Consider the following 21141-nt stretch of genomic DNA (forward strand, 5'->3'; position numbering starts at 1 on the left):
TTCGGGGTACAATAATTTTGAGGTTTTTTCCCTCGAAAAATTCAAGTTTTCACCTTTAAAAGCCCGACCAGAAAAATTCAAGTTTAATAAATAACACAGATAATATTAAGTACCTGTTTGTGTTTCTGTGAACATGGTCTCTGCTGTTATGGTGTCTAAAAAAAAATGAAAAATGCATAAGATATGTGAACAGTTTTTTTTCACTTATTATAGTTTCCGAGACAGGGCATGGTTTCACAAGAACAGATAAATAGATTATTTAGTACCTGTAGATATTTCTGTTGTAAGATGACTTTCAGTGAATGCTGTCTCTGGTATTGTTGTACCTTTAAAAAAATTTTTTAATTATTTCGACCCTTATAATATATATAGGATACCCAGTTTAAAAAAAAAATAATGTTATGTACCTGTATGTGTTTCTGTTGTAATTTCACTTTCTGTGTATAGTGTCGCGGACACTGTGGTGCCTTAAAAGCAATTAAAACAATATATACATATATGTTTACCCTTATATAAAATATTATAATATTAATCTGTATTGTCATCTTCATACTGGAAAGCATTATACAAAATAAAAGTCTTTATAAACTTTACATAACTCCACTTAAGTTCACAAGAATTGGTAGAATGCAGGATGACCATGGCCCATGGTGTGGTTCTCCTAGGGACAATTTCCTTCCCATTTCATGGTCCTGTCCTCCTATAGGTAAATTCTGGTCAGGCAAATTAGACACTTTAACCACCAATCTGCCCACACAAAAAGATTGTAGCCATATTCTTATGCCTCCTGAGACTAACAGATAAGCTATTATACACCAATACAGGCAGAATTAGTCACCAGTCCACCATGTTCTTCACCAAGATGGTCGTACTGATGCAATGGATGGTCAATGCCTCTGCAACGATTCTCTTGACTGGAGGTAATTATGAAACCATGCCTCTTGGTCACATTAACAAATGAAATGCAAAGAGTTGGGGCAAAGTTTGATACATTGTGGGGACCTTGATGTGATCCAGACAGCCCATTTTACATTTCCCAAAAAGTAATGTATATTAAATAATAAAAGAGAATTATGCCTACCGTGAATATTAAACAATCTATTATTAACAATACAGCCATAATTAGACCCCACTCTGCCGTGTTCTACACCAGAAAGGCAGTACTGATGCAATGGATGGTCAACGCTTGTCATTTGGAGACAATTAATAAACTGTGCCGTACCCGTGGTAAGGAAGTAAGAATTGCTCAGGAGATGGAAACTATGATTACTGAAACTTTAGTCCATGTAAAACAATGATATCACATTAGGAACCAGAGACAAGGTTAGATTCTTTCCTAAGGTGGCAGCGCCTTGCAAGTTACCAAGAGCAACAAAAAATTGCTCATACTAACTTCTTATAACTAACCTGTTTACTTTGGTGCAAAGTAATAATGTATTTAATGTAATAATAATTGTAAAACAATGATGCCACATTAGGAACGATCAAAGCATGTGAATAGCCAACAGGTACAAGGACTTTTTTTTGCCTAGTATATTTTTATGGCAAGATTTTCACTTTTGCCAATGGTAAATATTTTTTGTTACTCAAAACTAGAATTTTTGCAAAATTAAAAAAAAAGGCAATGGCATTATTAGAATTTTGTCATGCATTGTGTCTCACCTGGGGGAAAATGCAATATTTTTTTTTCACTAGAACATACGCGAGATATGCTCATGTAAAGAATTTGACATTTTATTAAAAACAAACTCCCATCCATAAATTCATCTGATTTACTAATATTGTAACTAAAAAAAATTGAATCAAGAAAAAACTAGAAAATTCTAGTGTCATATTCGAATGTACCAGGTTCGATCACCCGAAAAGCCAAAATTCTTCGGATTATTGTAAGAAACCCATCAAAGACTGATATTTTCAAATTGGAAATGGGACATCTGCCTTTGACTTGTACTGCACCCCGACAGGTTTGAGATGGAGTAATTTTGGATTCAGACTTCTAGCAGCTTCGGGGTACAATGATTTTGAGGTTTTTCCCTCAAAAAAATTCAAGTTTTCCCCTTTAAAAGCCCGACCAGAAAAATTCAAGTTTAATAAATAACACCCATAACATTAAGTACCTGTTTGTGTTTCTGTGAACATGGTCTCTGCTGTTATGGTGTCTAAAAAAAATGAAAAATGCATAAGATATGTGAACAGTTTTTTTCCACTTATTATAGTTTCAGAGACAGGGCATGGTTTCATAAGAACAGATAAATAGATTATTTAGTACCTGTAGATATTTCTGTTGTAAGATGACTTTCAGTGAATGCTGTCTCTGGTATTGTTGTACCTTTAAAACAATTTTTTTAATTATTTCGACCCTTATAATACAGGTATATATAGGATACCCAGTTTAAAAAAAAACAATAATGTTTAGTACCTGTATGTGTTTCTGTTGTAATTTCACTTTCTGTGTATAGTGTTGCGGACACTGTGGTGCCTTTAAAGCAATTAAAACAATATATACATATATGATTACCCTTATATAAAATATTATAATATTAATCTGTATTGTCATCTTCATACTGGAAAGCATTATAAAAAATAAAAGTCTTTATAAACTTTACATAACTCCACTTAAGTTCACAAGAATTGGTAGAATGCAGGATGACCATGGCCCATGGTGTGGTTCTCCTAGGGACAATTTCCTTCCCATTTCATGGTCCTGTCCTCCTATAGGTAAATTCTGGTCAGGCAAATTAGACACTTTAACCACCAATCTGCCCACACAAAAAGATCGTAGCCATATTCTTATGCCTCCTGAGACTAACAGATAAGCTATTATACACCAATACAGGCAGAATTAGTCACCAGTCCACCATGTTCTTCACCAAGATGGTCGTACTGATGCAATGGATGGTCAATGCCTCTGCAACGATTCTCTTGACTGGAGGTAATTATGAAACCATGCCTCTTGGTCACATTAACAAATGAAATGCAAAGAGTTGGGGCAAAGTTTGATACATTGTGGGGACCTTGATGTGATCCAGACAGCCCATTTTACATTTCCCAAAAAGTAATGTATATTAAATAATAAAAGAGAATTATGCCTACCGTGAATATTAAACAATCTATTATTAACAATACAGCCATAATTAGACCCCACTCTGCCGTGTTCTACACCAGAAAGGCAGTACTGATGCAATGGATGGTCAACGCTTGTCATTTGGAGACAATTAATAAACTGTGCCGTACCCGTGGTAAGGAAGTAAGAATTGCTCAGGAGATGGAAACTATCATTACTGAAACTTAAGTCCATGTAAAACAATGATATCACATTAGGAACCAGAGGCAAGGTTAGATTCTTTCCTAAGGTGGCTGCGCCTTGCAAGTTACCAAGAGCAACAAAAAATTGCTCATACTAACTTCTTATAACTAACCTGTTTACTTTGGTGCAAAGTAATAATGTATGTAATGTAATAATAATTGTAAAACAATGATGCCACATTAGGAACGATCAAAGCATGTGAATAGCCAACAGGTACAAGCACTTTTTTTTGCCTAGTATATTTTTATGTTAAGATTTTCACTTTTTCCAATGGCAAATATTTTTTGTTACTCAAAACTAGAATTTTTGCCAAATTAAAAAAAAAGGCAATGGCATTATTAGAATGTGGTCATGCATTGTGTCTCACCTGGGGGAAAATGCAATATTTTTTTTCACTAGAACATACGCGAGATATGCTTATGTGAAGAATTTGACATTTTATTAAAAACAAACTCCCATCCATAAATTTATCTGATTTACTAATATTGTAAATAAAAAAAATTGAATCAAGAAAAAACTAGAAAATTCTAGTGTCATATTCGAATGTACCAGGTTCGATCACCCCAAAAGCCAAAATTCTTCGGATTATTGTAAGAAACCCCATCAAAGACTATGATATTTTCAAATTGGAAATGGGACATCTGCCTTTGACTTATACTGCACCTCGACAGGTTTGAGATGGAGTAATTTTGGATTCAGACTTCTAGCAGCTTCGGGGTACAATCATTTTGAGGTTTTTTCCCTCAAAAAAATTCAAGTTTTCCCCTTTAAAAGCCCGACCAGAAAAATTCAAGTTTAATAAATAACACCCATAATATTAAGTACCTGTTTGTGTTTCTGTGAACATGGTCTCTGCTGTTATGGTGTCTAAAAAAAAATGAAAAATGCAAAAGATATGTGAACAGTTTTTTTTCACTTATTATAGTTTCCGAGACAGGGCATGGTTTCACAAGAACAGATAAATAGATCATTTAGTACCTGTAGATATTTCTGTTGTAAGATGACTTTCAGTGAATGCTGTCTCTGGTATTGTTGTACCTTTAAAAAAATTTTTTAATTATTTTGACCCTTATAATATATATAGGATACCCAGTTTAAAAAAAAAAATAATGTTAAGTACCTGTATGTGTTTCTGTTGTAATTTCACTTTCTGTGTATAGTGTCGCGGACACTGTGGTGCCTTTAAAGCAATTAAAACAATATATACATATATGATTACCCTTATATAAAATATTATAATATTAATCTGTATTGTCATCTTCATACTGGAAAGCATTATAAAAAATAAAAGTCTTTATAAACTTTACATAACTCCACTTAAGTTCACAAGAATTGGTAGAATGCAGGATGACCATGGCCCATGGTGTGGTTCTCCTAGGGACAATTTAGTTCCCATTTCATGGTCCTGTCCTCCTATAGGTAAATTCTGGTCAGGCAAATTAGACACTTTAACCACCAATCTGCCCACACAAAAAGATCGTAGCCATATTCTTATGCCTCCTGAGACTAACAGATAAGCTATTATACACCAATACAGCCAGAATTAGTCACCAGTCCACCATGTTCTTCACCAAGATGGTCGTACTGATGCAATGGATGGTCAATGCCTCTGCAATGATTCTCTTGACTGGAGGTAATTATGAAACCATGCCTCTTGGTCACATTAACAAATGAAATGCAAAGAGTTGGGGCAAAGTTTGATACATTGTGGGGACCTTGATGTGATCCAGACAGCCCATTTTACATTTCCCAAAAAGTAATGTATATTAAATAATAAAAGAGAATTATGCCTACCGTGAATATTAAACAATCTATTATTAACAATACAGCCATAATTAGACCCCACTCTGCCGTGTTCTACACCAGAAAGGCAGTACTGATGCAATGGATGGTCAACGCTTGTCATTTGGAGACAATTAATAAACTGTGCCGTACCCCGTGGTAAGGAAGTAAGAATTGCTCAGGAGATGGAAACTATGATTACTGAAACTTAAGTCCATGTAAAACAATGATATCACATTAGGAACCAGAGACAAGGTTAGATTCTTTCCTAAGGTGGCAGCGCCTTGCAAGTTACCAAGAGCAACAAAAAATTGCTCATACTAACTGCTTATAACTAACCTGTTTACTTTGGTGCAAAGTAATAATGTATGTAATGTAATAATAATTGTAAAACAATGATGCCACATTAGGAACGATCAAAGCATGTGAATAGCCAACAGGTACAAGGACTTTTTTTTGCCTAGTATATTTTTATGGCAAGATTTTCACTTTTGCCAATGGTAAATATTTTTTGTTACTCAAAACTAGAATTTTTGCAAAATTAAAAAAAAAGGCAATGGCATTATTAGAATTTTGTCATGCATTGTGTCTCACCTGGGGGAAAATGCAATATTTTTTTTTCACTAGAACATACGCGAGATATGCTCATGTAAAGAATTTGACATTTTATTAAAAACAAACTCCCATCCATAAATTCATCTGATTTACTAATATTGTAACTAAAAAAAATTGAATCAAGAAAAAACTAGAAAATTCTAGTGTCATATTCGAATGTACCAGGTTCGATCACCCGAAAAGCCAAAATTCTTCGGATTATTGTAAGAAACCCATCAAAGACTGATATTTTCAAATTGGAAATGGGACATCTGCCTTTGACTTGTACTGCACCCCGACAGGTTTGAGATGGAGTAATTTTGGATTCAGACTTCTAGCAGCTTCGGGGTACAATGATTTTGAGGTTTTTCCCTCAAAAAAATTCAAGTTTTCCCCTTTAAAAGCCCGACCAGAAAAATTCAAGTTTAATAAATAACACCCATAACATTAAGTACCTGTTTGTGTTTCTGTGAACATGGTCTCTGCTGTTATGGTGTCTAAAAAAAATGAAAAATGCATAAGATATGTGAACAGTTTTTTTCCACTTATTATAGTTTCAGAGACAGGGCATGGTTTCATAAGAACAGATAAATAGATTATTTAGTACCTGTAGATATTTCTGTTGTAAGATGACTTTCAGTGAATGCTGTCTCTGGTATTGTTGTACCTTTAAAACAATTTTTTTAATTATTTCGACCCTTATAATACAGGTATATATAGGATACCCAGTTTAAAAAAAAACAATAATGTTTAGTACCTGTATGTGTTTCTGTTGTAATTTCACTTTCTGTGTATAGTGTTGCGGACACTGTGGTGCCTTTAAAGCAATTAAAACAATATATACATATATGATTACCCTTATATAAAATATTATAATATTAATCTGTATTGTCATCTTCATACTGGAAAGCATTATAAAAAATAAAAGTCTTTATAAACTTTACATAACTCCACTTAAGTTCACAAGAATTGGTAGAATGCAGGATGACCATGGCCCATGGTGTGGTTCTCCTAGGGACAATTTCCTTCCCATTTCATGGTCCTGTCCTCCTATAGGTAAATTCTGGTCAGGCAAATTAGACACTTTAACCACCAATCTGCCCACACAAAAAGATCGTAGCCATATTCTTATGCCTCCTGAGACTAACAGATAAGCTATTATACACCAATACAGGCAGAATTAGTCACCAGTCCACCATGTTCTTCACCAAGATGGTCGTACTGATGCAATGGATGGTCAATGCCTCTGCAACGATTCTCTTGACTGGAGGTAATTATGAAACCATGCCTCTTGGTCACATTAACAAATGAAATGCAAAGAGTTGGGGCAAAGTTTGATACATTGTGGGGACCTTGATGTGATCCAGACAGCCCATTTTACATTTCCCAAAAAGTAATGTATATTAAATAATAAAAGAGAATTATGCCTACCGTGAATATTAAACAATCTATTATTAACAATACAGCCATAATTAGACCCCACTCTGCCGTGTTCTACACCAGAAAGGCAGTACTGATGCAATGGATGGTCAACGCTTGTCATTTGGAGACAATTAATAAACTGTGCCGTACCCGTGGTAAGGAAGTAAGAATTGCTCAGGAGATGGAAACTATGATTACTGAAACTTTAGTCCATGTAAAACAATGATATCACATTAGGAACCAGAGACAAGGTTAGATTCTTTCCTAAGGTGGCAGCGCCTTGCAAGTTACCAAGAGCAACAAAAAATTGCTCATACTAACTGCTTATAACTAACCTGTTTACTTTGGTGCAAAGTAATAATGTATGTAATGTAATAATAATTGTAAAACAATGATGCCACATTAGGAACGATCAAAGTATGTGAATAGCCAACAGGTACAAGCACTTTTTTTTGCCTAGTATATTTTTATGGCAAGATTTTCACTTTTGCCCATGGCAAATATTTTTGTGACTCAAAGCTAGAATGTTTGGCGAACTGCAAAAAAGAAAAGAATTGCCAATGGCCCTAATGCATTTGGACAAAAAAAACACCCATTGACTGCAATGCATTTTTGAACGATAAAAGTTGTCATGCGTGTAAAAGATTTTGTGCATATGATTTTTTTGTTGCCTACTGACTTCAATGCATTTTGTGAATTGTTGCCATTTCACAAGTTTTTGCAATTTTTTTGCAAATGCATAAGGAACAAATTTGCTTTCAAAAAGACAAAAGAATGTAAAAAAAAAAATACAGTAGAAACATTGTCTGAACTTACCAATAGTTCCATTAGGAACATCAGGAATCAAATCATTCACTTGGAAAGCCCAGCGTCCGGAAAAGCCAACATTACTAGTGGATGACACGTTAATAATAGAAGGAGACAATGACCCGGGTATTACATAGCACCCAGTGGTGTTGCCGCTGTTAAGACCAGCCTGTGGGGAACACAAGATCCTGTTAACTGAATCTTCCAAAAAAAAAGATGTAGTTCATTGTTTTCAAGAGAATTGTATAATATAAGAAATGTATAATACACCGTATAATTATATATTTTATTTATAGACTGGCCTCATGTGTGAGACCAAGATATGTAGACCAAGCAACAGAATTATTTGGGCCCTTGTATCACAGAAGGAAAAAAACTTCAGTGCCTTATCTATCAAAATCTGAATTTTTCTGATCTTCTGAATTTTAGATTCCAATTGGACCTTATTTATTATTTAAAAAATCACGATTTAATTGGATTGGGGGACAAACATAAAAAAATTTAGCAAAAATGCGAATTGTATGCTTTTTTTCAGATTTTTTTTCACTCCATTTTTTCAGGCTTTGTCCCGAAAAGCCCAATTTTTGGGATTTTTGCCCGAAAAATCTGAAATTGTTGGATTTATTTGGGCTTATTCTAGAGCAGACCACAGAAACTTCCAGATATTATAGGGACCTTTCCCAATGACTTATATACAACCTCGGTAGGTCTGACATGCCAGATTTTCATGATTCAGACATTTTTCATTGTCGGGGTATAATAGATCTTGAAAAATTTGAGTTTTTTTTTACACTAACGTTTTGGATTTTATAGTAAAAAAACTCAAAATTTTTGCGTATTTGGCATAAATAACCCCCTCAGTATTGTGATATTTATATGCTAAAATATACCTGCTCAAGTTGCGACCTCTGTTCTTACCTGTCAAGCAAATACATTCTCATGTATTGATTCTTCTTACATCAAGTTGGTGTCAACTTGGACCCAAAAGACCTAGACCCGGCTGTCCTGTTCTGTTTCTATGTCTGATTTTCTGATGACTAGACGGTCTAACCATATGCCTACAGTATTATTTTATGTGAGTTCCAGAAACAATATACCCAGTTAAATCTGTTTATGTCTTGAGAAGTCTAAGGTATATACTCCTTATTGCATCACTCATTACCTCTTCACATACATATTCAAGGATTTGCTAGAGCTGATTTCTATGCAACTTCTCCTCTTGTAGCTTGGTATTCCTGATCTTACACGTTCTCATTTTACACTATAAGCTCTTTTGAGGCAGAACCTCAGTATCTCCTGCATTTATTAGTATTTGTATATTATTTATATATTTGATGTATTGTACCGGTATGGCACTGGTTTTCCAGAATGCTTGGGACCTGAGGTTTTCCAGATAATGGATCTTTCCATAATTTGGATCTTCATACCTTAAGTCTACTAGAAAATCAAATAAACATTAAATAAACCCAATAGGCTGGTTTTGCTTCCAATAAGAATTAATTATATCTTAGATGGGATCAAGTGCAGGGTACTATTTAATTATTTCAGAGAAAAAGAGAAATCTTTTTTAATAACGTGTATTATTTTGAAAAAATTGAGTTTATGGGAGACTGCCTTTCCATAATTTGGAGCTTTCTGAATAACAGGTTTCCAGTTTAGTCTAATAGTTGCACTTGAGCAGCAAGTGGACCTGAATGAAGGAATACTTAGAAAATAAAATTATCCATACAGAAAAAAGGTCACATTTTTTCTTACCAAAGCAGCTGTACCCCCAAGTCCAGTTGCACTTGATCCACCACTAGCAGTGCCAGTTGTCCACTGAATGTCTCCATAGTTAAACATGACAAAAGTATGATTCCCATCTGTAGTAAGCACAGCCTGAAATGTGTTCACCTAAAATAAAACCTTTCATTAATTACTGGGATGTAGCTAATTTAACAGAGCAATCAAAATGAGATGTCCTGGCAGTTCACATGTACAAATACTGACCACTTTGAAAAATTACTAAAAAATGTGTGTAATAGTTCTAGCCAATCTGGCCTTCAAACTTTACCAAACCTATACTGATTGTTACTTTCCCTATTGTTTCTTGATCATTACCAGTTTGACCTCCTTTTCATCTCTGTACTCAACGTGCTAGTCTTGGCATCTAATTGGATAGATAGTTGCTAACTGTCCCCTATTTTTTTTTAGCAAAACATAGAAAATCATAACAGGGTTAAAGCAATCTACAACCACATTAAAGAGTCAGTTGACCGTTCAACCTTACAAGAAGGTAAATACTTTGAGCTGGAAGTGTGCATTGAGCTACCAGAGAAATACATTGATGTGGTTTGGTGGACTTGGTGAACTTTAGGGGGCCGATTCACTAACTTCGAGTGAAGGATTCGAAGGTAAAAAACTTCGAATTTCAAAGTTTTCTTTGGGCTACTTCGACCATCGAATGGGCTACTTCGACCTTCGACTACGACTTCGAATCGAAGGATTCGAAGTAAAAATCGTTTGACTATTCGACCATTCGATAGTCGAAGTACTGTCTCTTTAAAAAAAACTTCGACCCCCTAGTTCGCCATCTAAAAGCTACCGAAGTCAATGTTAGCCTATGGGGAAGTTACCCATAGGCTTGGCTAACTTTTTTTGATCAAAGGATTTAAATCCTTCGAATCGTTCGATTCGAAGGATTTTATCGTTCGATCGAAGAAATTATCCTTCGATCGTTCGATCGAACTATCTGCACTAAATCCTTCGACTTCGATATTCGAAGTCGAAGGATTTTAATTCCTAGTCAAATATCGAGGGTTAATTAACCCTTGATATTCGACCCATAGTGAATCGACCCCCAAATGTAACACAGCTAGGGAGGATCACCCTGTAGGGTCAATGCAGTGGTCGGAATTTGCTTTAGCCAAGAATATGCTGCCAGCAAAGAGGTGGAAAAAATGACAATAGATCAATATGTACATATGCACTTACTATTTAATGAATGATAACATTTGGTTCCAGGTGATTCTTTGGGCCTTTTGTCAAGGTACTGTATGACAGAAGCTCAATTATGTGTTTTACCAGATATAGGGCCAGATTCAATGCAGTGAGAAAAAGTTCTCACGGTTTATCACATGAAAACTCATGGAAGAGATTTATTTTGAGATTTGAGGAGTAAAACCTTTTCTCTAAATTCAAGGAGAAAAAAACTTTTCTCCAAATTAAGTTCCAGCTTTGTTCCCTTAGACTTCAATAAAGTTTTCACTTGATAAAAAGTGAGATACGTTTTTCTGAACTGAATTGCATTTCAAATTTAATCTCATCCATGACTTTTCACATGATAAACCTTTGGCCAATAGTGTGTAAATTAAAGGGATACTGTCATGGGAAAAAATTTTTTTTCCAAAATGAATCAGTTAATAGTGCTTCTCCAGCAGAATTCTGCACTGAAATCCATTTCTCAAAAGAGCAAACAGATTTTCTTATATTCAATTTTGAAATCTGACATATTGTCAATTTCCCAGCTGCCCCATGTCATGTGACTTGTGCTCTGATAAACTTCAAACACTCTTTACTGCTGTACTGCAAGTTGGAGTGATATCACCCCCTCCCTTTCCCCCCCCCCCAGCAGCCAAACAAAAGAACAATGGGAAGGTAACCAGATAACAGCTCCCTAACACAAGATAACAGCTGCCTGGTAGATCTAAGAACAGCACTCAATAGTAAAAACCCATGTCTCACTAAGACACATTCAGTTACACTGAGATGGAAAAACAGCAGCCTGCCAGAAAGCATTTCTCTCCTAAAGTGCAGGCACAAGTCACATGACCAGGGGCAGCTGGGAAATTGACAAAATGTCTAGCCCCATGTCAGATTTCAAAATTGAATATAAAAAAATCTGTTTGCTCTTTTGAGAAATGGATTTCAGTACAGAATTCTGCTGGAGCAGCACTATTAACTGATTCATTTTGAAAAAAAAATTTTTTTCCCATGACAGTATCCCTTTAAGTTATTTCTCTTCCTTAATGATTTTGATACATGGACTGCAGCCTTCCAGATAAGCAACCACAATGGAACTTGTATTGTGCTTACCATGCGGAAGGTCTGTGACATAATGTGAAATTAAAAGGTAAAAAGGTCACCCTAAACCAAGGATTTGCGGTTATTACCATTAGTATTTTGACCCAAAAGGGTAGATAGTTCCTAGATGTTATAGGATTTCCTCTTAATTCTTTGGCATTTTTCTAGCTGGAGTTTGAAGCAGTTTAGGCTTTTATGGATTAAAGTCAGAAATCAAAGCCACTGCAAGTTTCAAAATGATATATTTTTTTAATGATTCTAGAAGGGTTGCACTACGATCCATGAATGTACTGCAATAGCAAAAAATACTGTAAAATAAGATCAACATTACCTTGCCGGAGGTAGATCCATAATAACCAACTTTATGCCAAGTTGCCACAAAAACCCACTGAGCAGAGAAGTTCATAATATGGAAATATCTTCTAATGTCAGTTGTAGTTTGGGACAGTAATGCTGCATCTGTGCTTTGCCGATAATATATGTCACCTTGGATATTATAAACGTCAGCCCAAAAAGGTGCAAGAAATGGGTTCCCTATTGCAGCAGGGAGATTTCTGGGTGTGTATTCATATATTGGTGCACTAAATGACAACAGACCATTATTGTCAACCTATTGGATCAAAAAAATTAAAAATTAAATGAATAATTTCAATGTCAAATGCCTTAACAAACTGACACATTTATCATAGCGTTTCTTCTTTTTTATGAGCCACAAGGCTGCATTTACAAATGTGTTAATTAAATACCCCATCCAATGCCCCATCCACAAAGTACTTGTGCTCTTGGGATCATCATTGCAAGGTGTAGATAATAAGGAAGCCGGATACACCCCAGCACATTGCAGCCCCCAGTACTACCTGGTTTGTATGTCATTAGTAAATGAGTGAGGTGTTGTAATACCCATACACTTTGGTATGTCCCCAAAAGAGAACAAGCATTGAGTTAATTTTATTGTGTTGCTTGTCTTTTGGGGTCTGACCAAATAGTTGCAAATCACAAATCTTTCCTACCTTTCTACAAATTGTCAGTCATGCGACAATTATATTTAAAAGGCAACCTATATTTGCTTTTTGTCTTTTTAGTGGCAGTTATATATATAAATGAGTAACAAAAGAGTGTAATTCCACTTCTTAGTCTGTTATTTGTTGGTTTCTTGGCTGATGAGATCATCTACATTGGGGGTTTCCCAACTTTTTTTTACCCGTGAGCCATATTCAAAAGTAAAAAGTGTTGGGGAGCACCAGAAGCATGAAAATGTCCCTGGGGTGTCAAATAAACTCTGTGATTGGCTATTTGTTAGTCCTTATGTGGACTGGCAGCCTACAGGAGGCTCTGTTTGGCAATGGGTTGGTGAGCAACATGTTGTTTGTGAGTAGTGGTGGGCAAATTTATTCGCCAGGCGCGAATTTGCGGCAAATTTGCGTGATTCGCCGCCAGTGAATAAATTTGCGAAACACCCGTGAAAATTCGTCGGCATCAAAAAATGGACGCCGGCATCAAAAAACGGACGCCGGTGTCAAAAACGAGACTTTTTTTTAGAAATTTTTAGCCATTTTGCAAATTTTGCAAATTTTTCAGCAAAGCGAAATGGCGCAAATTCGCCCATCACTATTTGTGAGCCACTGGTTGGGGATCATTGGTCCACATAAAATGAAAGGGTTAAGCTGTCCATATATACCTGTATGTATTTGTTTTATCACTTTTTGATCTTGCCACCCAAGTAGAGAACCAGTTTGGGATACACTAGGTTTTCGCCCTCCAAGCAATGATTGGGCTATCTACCACCTATCATAGTGCAATTACTGTTGACGGAAGAAACTTGATATAAAGGTTTTCATTGACTCCTGGTCCTGCAGAAATAACAATGCAGTACAGGATTCAGCAAACACTTACATACAATGATGAAAAGGACTTTCCAAACAGAGAAATATTCATAGAGAGTTGTATTGATCCGGATGCACCATCATCACTTTTTAGGTTGACAAAATCAAGTCCCGGGCCATATGGATAGAGAAGAGCTGAGGGAACATATGAATACACTTATAGTTACATATACTGTAGTTATGGTGACAGTTTGGTTTTATAGTGCATAGGTAGGAACTATCGCTTCTATAAACAACTCACTATATTGCCATGGATCTTTAATCATCTGTTTCACAAAAAGTATTATTTTTTTACAGTTGATTATCCATTGGTCCTCAATCCAACATTTTTATATCTACAAGAGCCACACGCTTGCTGTGAGTAACTAAATGATTTTGCCAGGTCTAAATCTGCTCCTACATGGTTTCAATTTTATCTGGAGGTTTGGCCAGTTTCATCTATACGTCCAACTATCTGCACCTGTGTCACATTAGAGGTGGCAGTTCTGACCATCCTGTAACTGCAGTTAATCAATCCAGACCAAAAATTTCACTTGGAGATGCGCATTGATTGGTGGATGGTGTAGATATTGTAAAAGTAGCTGCAGCTTCTCTTCACTTCCTAGAGCCATTTTAATACATGGGAAAAACTGGCATTTGTCCAGGCCCACCATCAGATCTTTCGTCTGCTGTAACATTTGGCTGAAGCATGCCCCTGAAATCATTTTAAGCCACTGGAAAAGCTTTACAGCACAACAAGGCTTATTTTTTTACTCTATATTTTGTTTTGCAATTTTGTGATTATGGTTTATCTGCATGCTAATTGCCGGCATTGTTATATTCTAGATTATCTATGTATTGTATGGTATCCCAAAACCCAGAACAAACCCTAAGATCCTGGTCTTGGCTCAAACTTCTGCCTGCAACAACCGCCTTCGGGAGGAGCTCTTGGTAGTGAGGGGCGAATCGGTCCCATTTCTCTTTGTTGAAAATTCCCCAAATACATTAAAGTCTATGGGCATCAAATTTTTTTTGAAGCCCATGTAAAAAAATTTTGAAGCGTGTTGAAAATTTTTTGAAGCGTGTCAAAAATGTTTTGACGCATAACATTTTTTTCTCTTATTGGAGTCTATGGTCATAAAGTTTGCGGCAAAACTTGACGAAAATTTTCACTCATCAAATGCCCTCCACTATTATTCAGATGCCAACAGGTCTTAAAGTGAGAGGACCAAGGATAGGAGGGGGGGGTTCTGGGCTGATGTGTGAACTGTAACGTATACAGGAAGGGTGGTCAACAGAGAGTGCAGTCATGGAACAGGCCAGGTGCAGTACAGAATCAGGAACCAGGAGCATAGTCAGGATAAAAGGCCGGGGTCAAAACCAATCAATAACACGGTACAGTTAAGATCCAGAAAAGAGGTCAAACAGGCAAGGGTCGGTTCAGGCAGAGATACAGCAAAGGCCAAAAACAGGCAAAGGTCAGGAACTATCAGGAAATAGACCTTAATTGGGCAATGAGTGAGTGCAGGATGGGGGGGTTATAGCCAGACTAATGTTTGTCACAGTGGCCAGATAGGCAACAGGTGAAACAAGCCACGCCACCTTGCAATTACAAAGGAGTGAACCATGACCTTAGCTGTCTGCTCATCATCATGAACATTAGCAACGCAGACAGCACAGAAACACCAGGTCCCTGGTTCAACTCCAGGCACGATGCTACAATCTGCTTCAGAGTAGTACTATCACAGTTTATTGGGGCAACTGCAGGGGTCCCACCACTGAGATCATTGCACTGTGCCCTCTGCCCCCTTAAAATGTCACATTCGATCGTTTATCAACCATCCCCATGTATAGCTACACACACACTATAAATACTTTTCAGTATCAGTAAGAAAACAATTATTAAAAGCAAAAAGTTTGTGTATAATGTGTAGGTTCTTTTCCCAATTTGGCAACTGACATTTTCCAGTTCCCCAAGGTGAAGTTGGGAATTGCAGTGTCAGAAATTGAAACACCACAAAATTCATGAGCACTCCTACAATCAATAAACAAAAGCAACAACCTGGATCTGATTCAACTGTTTTGAGATGACAGTGGTCCAAAGATCTGTGTATGTAATTTTTATAGCACTACCAGTATGCACAGTGCAAACAAAAGGATCCACAATAAATTTAAAATAATACATATATTATGTTCAATGTAGAGTGTACATAAGAAAAAGGAGTCCCCTGTCTGAGCCTCCTGCCCCTCAATACTTTGAATGGCATACAAGGTATGGTGCTGAGGGCTCTAACACTATTACCCTTGCACCTGTCACCAATACAGTGATGACTAAAGCAGGCAGTGCTGTATTAGGAAGGGGTGTCGTAGATCTCTGCACTCAGAGGACTGCAGACGTTTGCCCACATACAAATGTGCAAGTGAAAAACAATGTCTGATTGCCGCTGTATTTTGCACTTTGCACATTGCATTTGTCTAAGCAGATGAGGGCTCCAAGAGGCAGGCTTTGGAAAGAAGAGGTAGGAGGCAGGGAACATGGCTAATAAAATATTGAAGGCCGGTACAGATTAACCAGCCGTGAGGCTCTGAGCAGTACCCACCACACATATGCCTGGCCCTTTCTTTTATCTAAGGTCCCCAAATGACCACCCGGATAGGACATTTGGAAATTCACCACTGTTTGCCGAAATATAGGCAAGCTAGAAAGAGGCCATAAAGCCCAGTTTTTTTCTTTTAATAAACAATAACTAATTTGGTTATTCCTCCTTACAGTAGACAACATTCTCTTGTAATAAGGGAACTGAATTGAAGAGATTTCCATTGGACACAGTAGACTGTTATTTGCTTCCAACGACATTTGTCACATTTATCCTTATCCCTTTTATCCACACGGTTATTCTCGGATTATATAACCAACCGCACAACATAATGAATTATTAAGACATGATCATGTGTATTACCATTTCTGTAGATGACTTGGCTCTTTTTTGTTGGCTGTATTGTGCTTTCTGCTGAAAACAAAATAAAAAAGGGTAAAATGTTTTTGTTTTTTTTATTTTTCCTTTGTGAATTCATTTTGACTTCATCTTTCAACCTGTGATGATCATGATATTGCTCCACGTGATACCATGATGGACGGTATTATAAGAATGTATAGAAAGAAAGCTACAAAAATGGGAGCTGTCCTGGGCAAAATTAAAACTATTTTGGCAACGTGAGTTTTTTCTTTCTTTTTTTTGAGTGTTTGTAGACCCATTGATAGTGATGGACGAATTTATTCGCCAGGCGCGAATTTGCGGCGAAATCCCTCGATTCACCGCTGGCGAATACATTCGTGAACCCGCCGTGAAAATTCCCCAGCGAAAATTTGCCGGCGTCAAAAAAATGGACGTTGGCGTCCGTTTTTTTTACGCCTACGCAACTTTGCCAAAAATTTTGCCGGCATCAAAAAAACGTATGCCGGCAGAAAAAAAATGGATGCCGGCGTCAAAAACGAGACGCCGGTGCCGTTGTGAGAATTTTTCCCGGTTTTGTGAATTTTGCGGGAAATACGCGAATGAAAACGCCCCAAATTCGCCCCTCACTACCCATTGAAAATTATAAGAAAAATATGAATTCAGTGTATTCAAATTTTTTTCATGAAATCAGATTTTTACTTTCAAATTTTTAAACAAACATTCGAGTAAAAAATTGAGTTTCATTCAAACTCTAAAATTGACAAATTGGAATTTTGATAAATCCAACATAGTATGATGCCGTGCAAGTTCAGCTGCATAGAAAACATTAAAACCAAGTAAAATTTAAATAGTAATTTAAAAATACAATTTATAAAATGATTTCATTTTACAAATAATTTAGAAAGATACAGCTGATCTAGTGTAGCTTTATTCCTGTACACTGAAATTAACTTCACATAACCCACGAAAGCAAATAATGTACCCCCTACTATAAATTATATGGATATTATTAATCTCATCAGAGTTCCAAATGAAGTCAGAAATGTTTTATAAACGTCATGGAAACCTGAAGTGACTTATAATTCTTATTAGTGATGAGCAAATCTGCCCTGTTTTGTTTCACCAAAAATTCCACGAAACTGCTGAAAAATTTGCGATCAATAATTGTTTTTTTACATGCGCAATTTTTTTTTCTCGCTCCAATTACATTGAAGTCAATCTGCATTTTTTTTCTCACTCCAAATGCACTGAAGTCATTTGCCATTTTTTCTATAGTTTTTCTCACCCCAGAGACATTGAAGCGAATGGGCAGGTTTTTTATGCAAATTCTCTTTTCTGTGAATTTTTGCCTCAGTTTTATCAATGGTCAACTGCATAATTTTGCAACAAACCCATTTGTGCAAAACAATGCTCATCACTAATCCTTATATTTTACAGTAGGGGGTACATTATTTATTATAATACACAAGTCATGCAAATGACATCACTAAGCACAGATAATAATTGATGACATCACTAAGCACTGTTTATAAGAATATAATTTACAGGATATTCCAGGCTCTTGTCTATTATTATAGTACCATTTTTAGAGTAACTTCATCTGTTTTAAAAGAAGAAAGAATTGGCCAGATTTTACATTTGCTGGCATTAAATTGAAAAAGTGATTTGACTATGGTCCCACCTCTAAATATTTCTGTTGTAATGTAATTTTCAGTGAATACTATAAAGATTTGTTAAACTTGCTTTAACATAAAAAACAACAGATAAACATATTTTACAACAGATAAATATAATACTTAGTACCTATAGGCATTCCTGAACCTGCTTCTGTTGTAATTTCACTGTCCGTGTATGTTGTCTCTGATACTGTGGTGCCTTTAAAGTATATTAATATGTAACAAAATCTTTATACAGGACAGAATTATACGATATAAAACTCTTCATCAAGTTTACATAGCTACAAAAAATTAAAAATGAAGACCGCTGAAAAGTTGCTAAAAAAATTTGAATGTAGAATTTCAGCATCTAAAAGCTTCATATAGAAATCAAGTGGGAGAATGTAATTAAAAGTCAAAGGAGTTATTTAAAATGCAAAAGTCGCTCATGTCCAAACCATTGTGCATCAACATTATTCGGACGCCCATTGACTTTAACGCCAGCGGTGAAGCGTGTCAAATTCACTAATGTCATCCATTATACAATATATTGAACATCCAGATAAAAAAAGAATGTTACCTGAACCTGCTTCTGTTGTAATTTCACTGTCCGTGTATGTTGTCTCTGATACTGTGGTGCCTTTAAAGTTTAAAAAGAAACAACTTATGGTCATTTAGTGATGGGTGAATACATTTTCACGATTTGCCACCAGCGAATAAATTTGCGAAACTGCAGTGAAAATTCACCGACATCAAAAAATGTTGCACGCGCATCTGAAAAGTCGCTCATGTTAAAACCATTGTGCATCAATATTATTCGGATACCGATTGACTTTAACGCCAGTGGCAAAGCGGGACAAATTCCCTCATCACGAATGTCATCCATTATTATTATTATTATTAACATGTATTTATATAGCGCCAACATATTGCGTAGCACTGTAGAGTAAATGTGATTATACAACTAAATCACATGAATTATATACATAGAACATATGGAGTAACAAACATCACAATCAATACAGGTACAAAAAGGTGAGGAAGGCCCTATGCATAGGCATACACTCTAAAGGGAAGGGAGTAATACACAAGGTGTGGGAGTGGGCAAGATTGAATTAAGTGGGTGAGAAATGTGGTACTGTATGTGGTGTTGCGTTTGGTAGTTAAGCAGAGTGAGGGTAGGCTTCTCGAAAGAAGTGCGTTTTCAGAGATTTCTTGAAAGCAGAAAGGTTGGGAGAAAGTCGGACAGATCGTGGGAGAGAGTTCCAGAGGAGGGGTGCAGCCCTTGCAAAGTCTTGAATGCGAGTATGTGAGGAGGTAATGAGAGAAGAGTTGAGTAGCAGGTCAGTAGAAGAGCGTAGTAAGTGGTTGGGTGAGTATATAGGGATGAGTTCAGAGATGTAGGGTGGGGCAGAGTTATGAAGTGCTTTGAATGTCAGGGTCATTAATTTGAATTTGATTCTGAAATGTAGCAGAAGCCAGTGCAGGGATTGACAGAATGGCGTGGCAGATGAGGAGCAGTTGCTGAGGTGTATGAGCCTAGCAACAGTGTTCATTATGGAATGGAGAGGTGACAGTCTCTGGAGGGGGAGGCCAATTAAAAGAGTTACAGTAGTCTAGACGTGATATGATGAGACAGTGGATAAAAATTTTGGCAGCATCTTGGGTGATAAATGATCGTATTTTGGATATGTTCCTTAGGTGGAATTGACATGATTTAATAAGTGACTGGATATGAGGAGTGAATGACAGGGCAGAATCTAGGATAACCCCAAGGCACCGGGCCTGGGGAGAGGGGGTGATAGTGGAATTGTTAGCTATGATGGATACTTCCGGGATGATACTGGTGTTAGTTGGAGGAAAGAGAACCATTTCAGTTTTAGAGAGGTTTAATTTAAGGTAGCGTTGCGACATCCAGGTAGAGATAGCGGACAGGCAGGAGGAGACACAAGTTAGGAGTGCTAGGTTGAGATCAGGAAATGAGAGATAGATCTGAGTATATGAGTATCTGAGTATTGTCAGCATAGAGGTGGTAGTGGAAACCATACGAGTTGATTAATTTGCCGAGGGAGGAAGTATAGAGGGAGAATAGTAATGGTCCCAGGACAGAGCCTTGAGGAACTCCAACAGAAAGAGGTAGGGGAGAAGATGATACTCCGTTGTAGGAGACACTGAAGGAACGATTGGTGATGTAAGAAGAGAACCAGGACAGGGCTGTATCATGAAGGCCAAGTGAATGGAGGGACTGGAGGAGGAGAGGGTGATCTACAGTGTCAAATGCGGCTGAGAGATCAAGCAGTATTAGTAGTGAGAAATGATTGTTGGCTTTATCGGTTAAAAGGTCATTAGTTAGTTGAGTCAGGGCAGTTTCCGTGGAGTGTTGTGGCTTAAAACCAGATTGTAGGGGGTCCAGCAGGTTATTGTCAGAGAGGAATGAGGTTAGTCGGTTGTAGACTAGGCGCTCAAGTAGTTTAGAGATGAAAGGTAGTAGAGAGATTAGGTCGGAGGTTGTCAAGATTGGAGGGATCAAGAGAGGGTTTTTTCAGAATGGGGGTGACAAGAGCATGTTTTAGTTGAGAAGGAAACAGTCCAGTTGAGAGCAAAAGATTAAATAGGTGAGTTAAGGCTTTGATTAGACAAGGATTGGTATTACGGAGAAGTTTTGAGGGAATTGGATCAAGCGGGCAGGTGGT

General features: G+C 36.8%; 1 protein-coding gene across 3 annotated transcripts in view; it reads right to left on the minus strand.

Annotated features, from left to right (window-relative positions):
• Window positions 1–21141, minus strand: part of LOC108695967 (mucin-4-like) — a 62051-nt gene that overhangs the window by 24061 nt on the left and 16849 nt on the right. For 2 of the 3 annotated variants that reach the window (XM_041569750.1, XM_041569749.1), the window contains 19 exons: window positions 19029–19088; window positions 18597–18668; window positions 16797–16847; window positions 13868–13992; window positions 12306–12584; window positions 9668–9805; window positions 7922–8081; window positions 6441–6500; window positions 6291–6350; window positions 6139–6180; window positions 4428–4487; window positions 4286–4345; window positions 4133–4174; window positions 2420–2479; window positions 2270–2329; window positions 2118–2159; window positions 408–467; window positions 267–326; window positions 114–155 (listed from right to left, as the gene is read on the minus strand). In XM_041569750.1, coding sequence (XP_041425684.1) covers window positions 114–155; window positions 267–326; window positions 408–467; window positions 2118–2159; window positions 2270–2329; window positions 2420–2479; window positions 4133–4174; window positions 4286–4345; window positions 4428–4487; window positions 6139–6180; window positions 6291–6350; window positions 6441–6500; window positions 7922–8081; window positions 9668–9805; window positions 12306–12584; window positions 13868–13992; window positions 16797–16847; window positions 18597–18668; window positions 19029–19088 — 1533 coding nt within the window. The remainder of the gene's footprint in view (window positions 1–113; window positions 156–266; window positions 327–407; window positions 468–2117; window positions 2160–2269; window positions 2330–2419; window positions 2480–4132; window positions 4175–4285; window positions 4346–4427; window positions 4488–6138; window positions 6181–6290; window positions 6351–6440; window positions 6501–7921; window positions 8082–9667; window positions 9806–12305; window positions 12585–13867; window positions 13993–16796; window positions 16848–18596; window positions 18669–19028; window positions 19089–21141) is intronic. The other variant, XM_041569751.1, reaches the window with a different exon arrangement.

The sequence above is a fragment of the Xenopus laevis genome, chromosome 7L (genome assembly GCF_017654675.1).
Source record: "Xenopus laevis strain J_2021 chromosome 7L, Xenopus_laevis_v10.1, whole genome shotgun sequence".
Taxonomy (NCBI): domain Eukaryota; kingdom Metazoa; phylum Chordata; class Amphibia; order Anura; family Pipidae; genus Xenopus; species Xenopus laevis.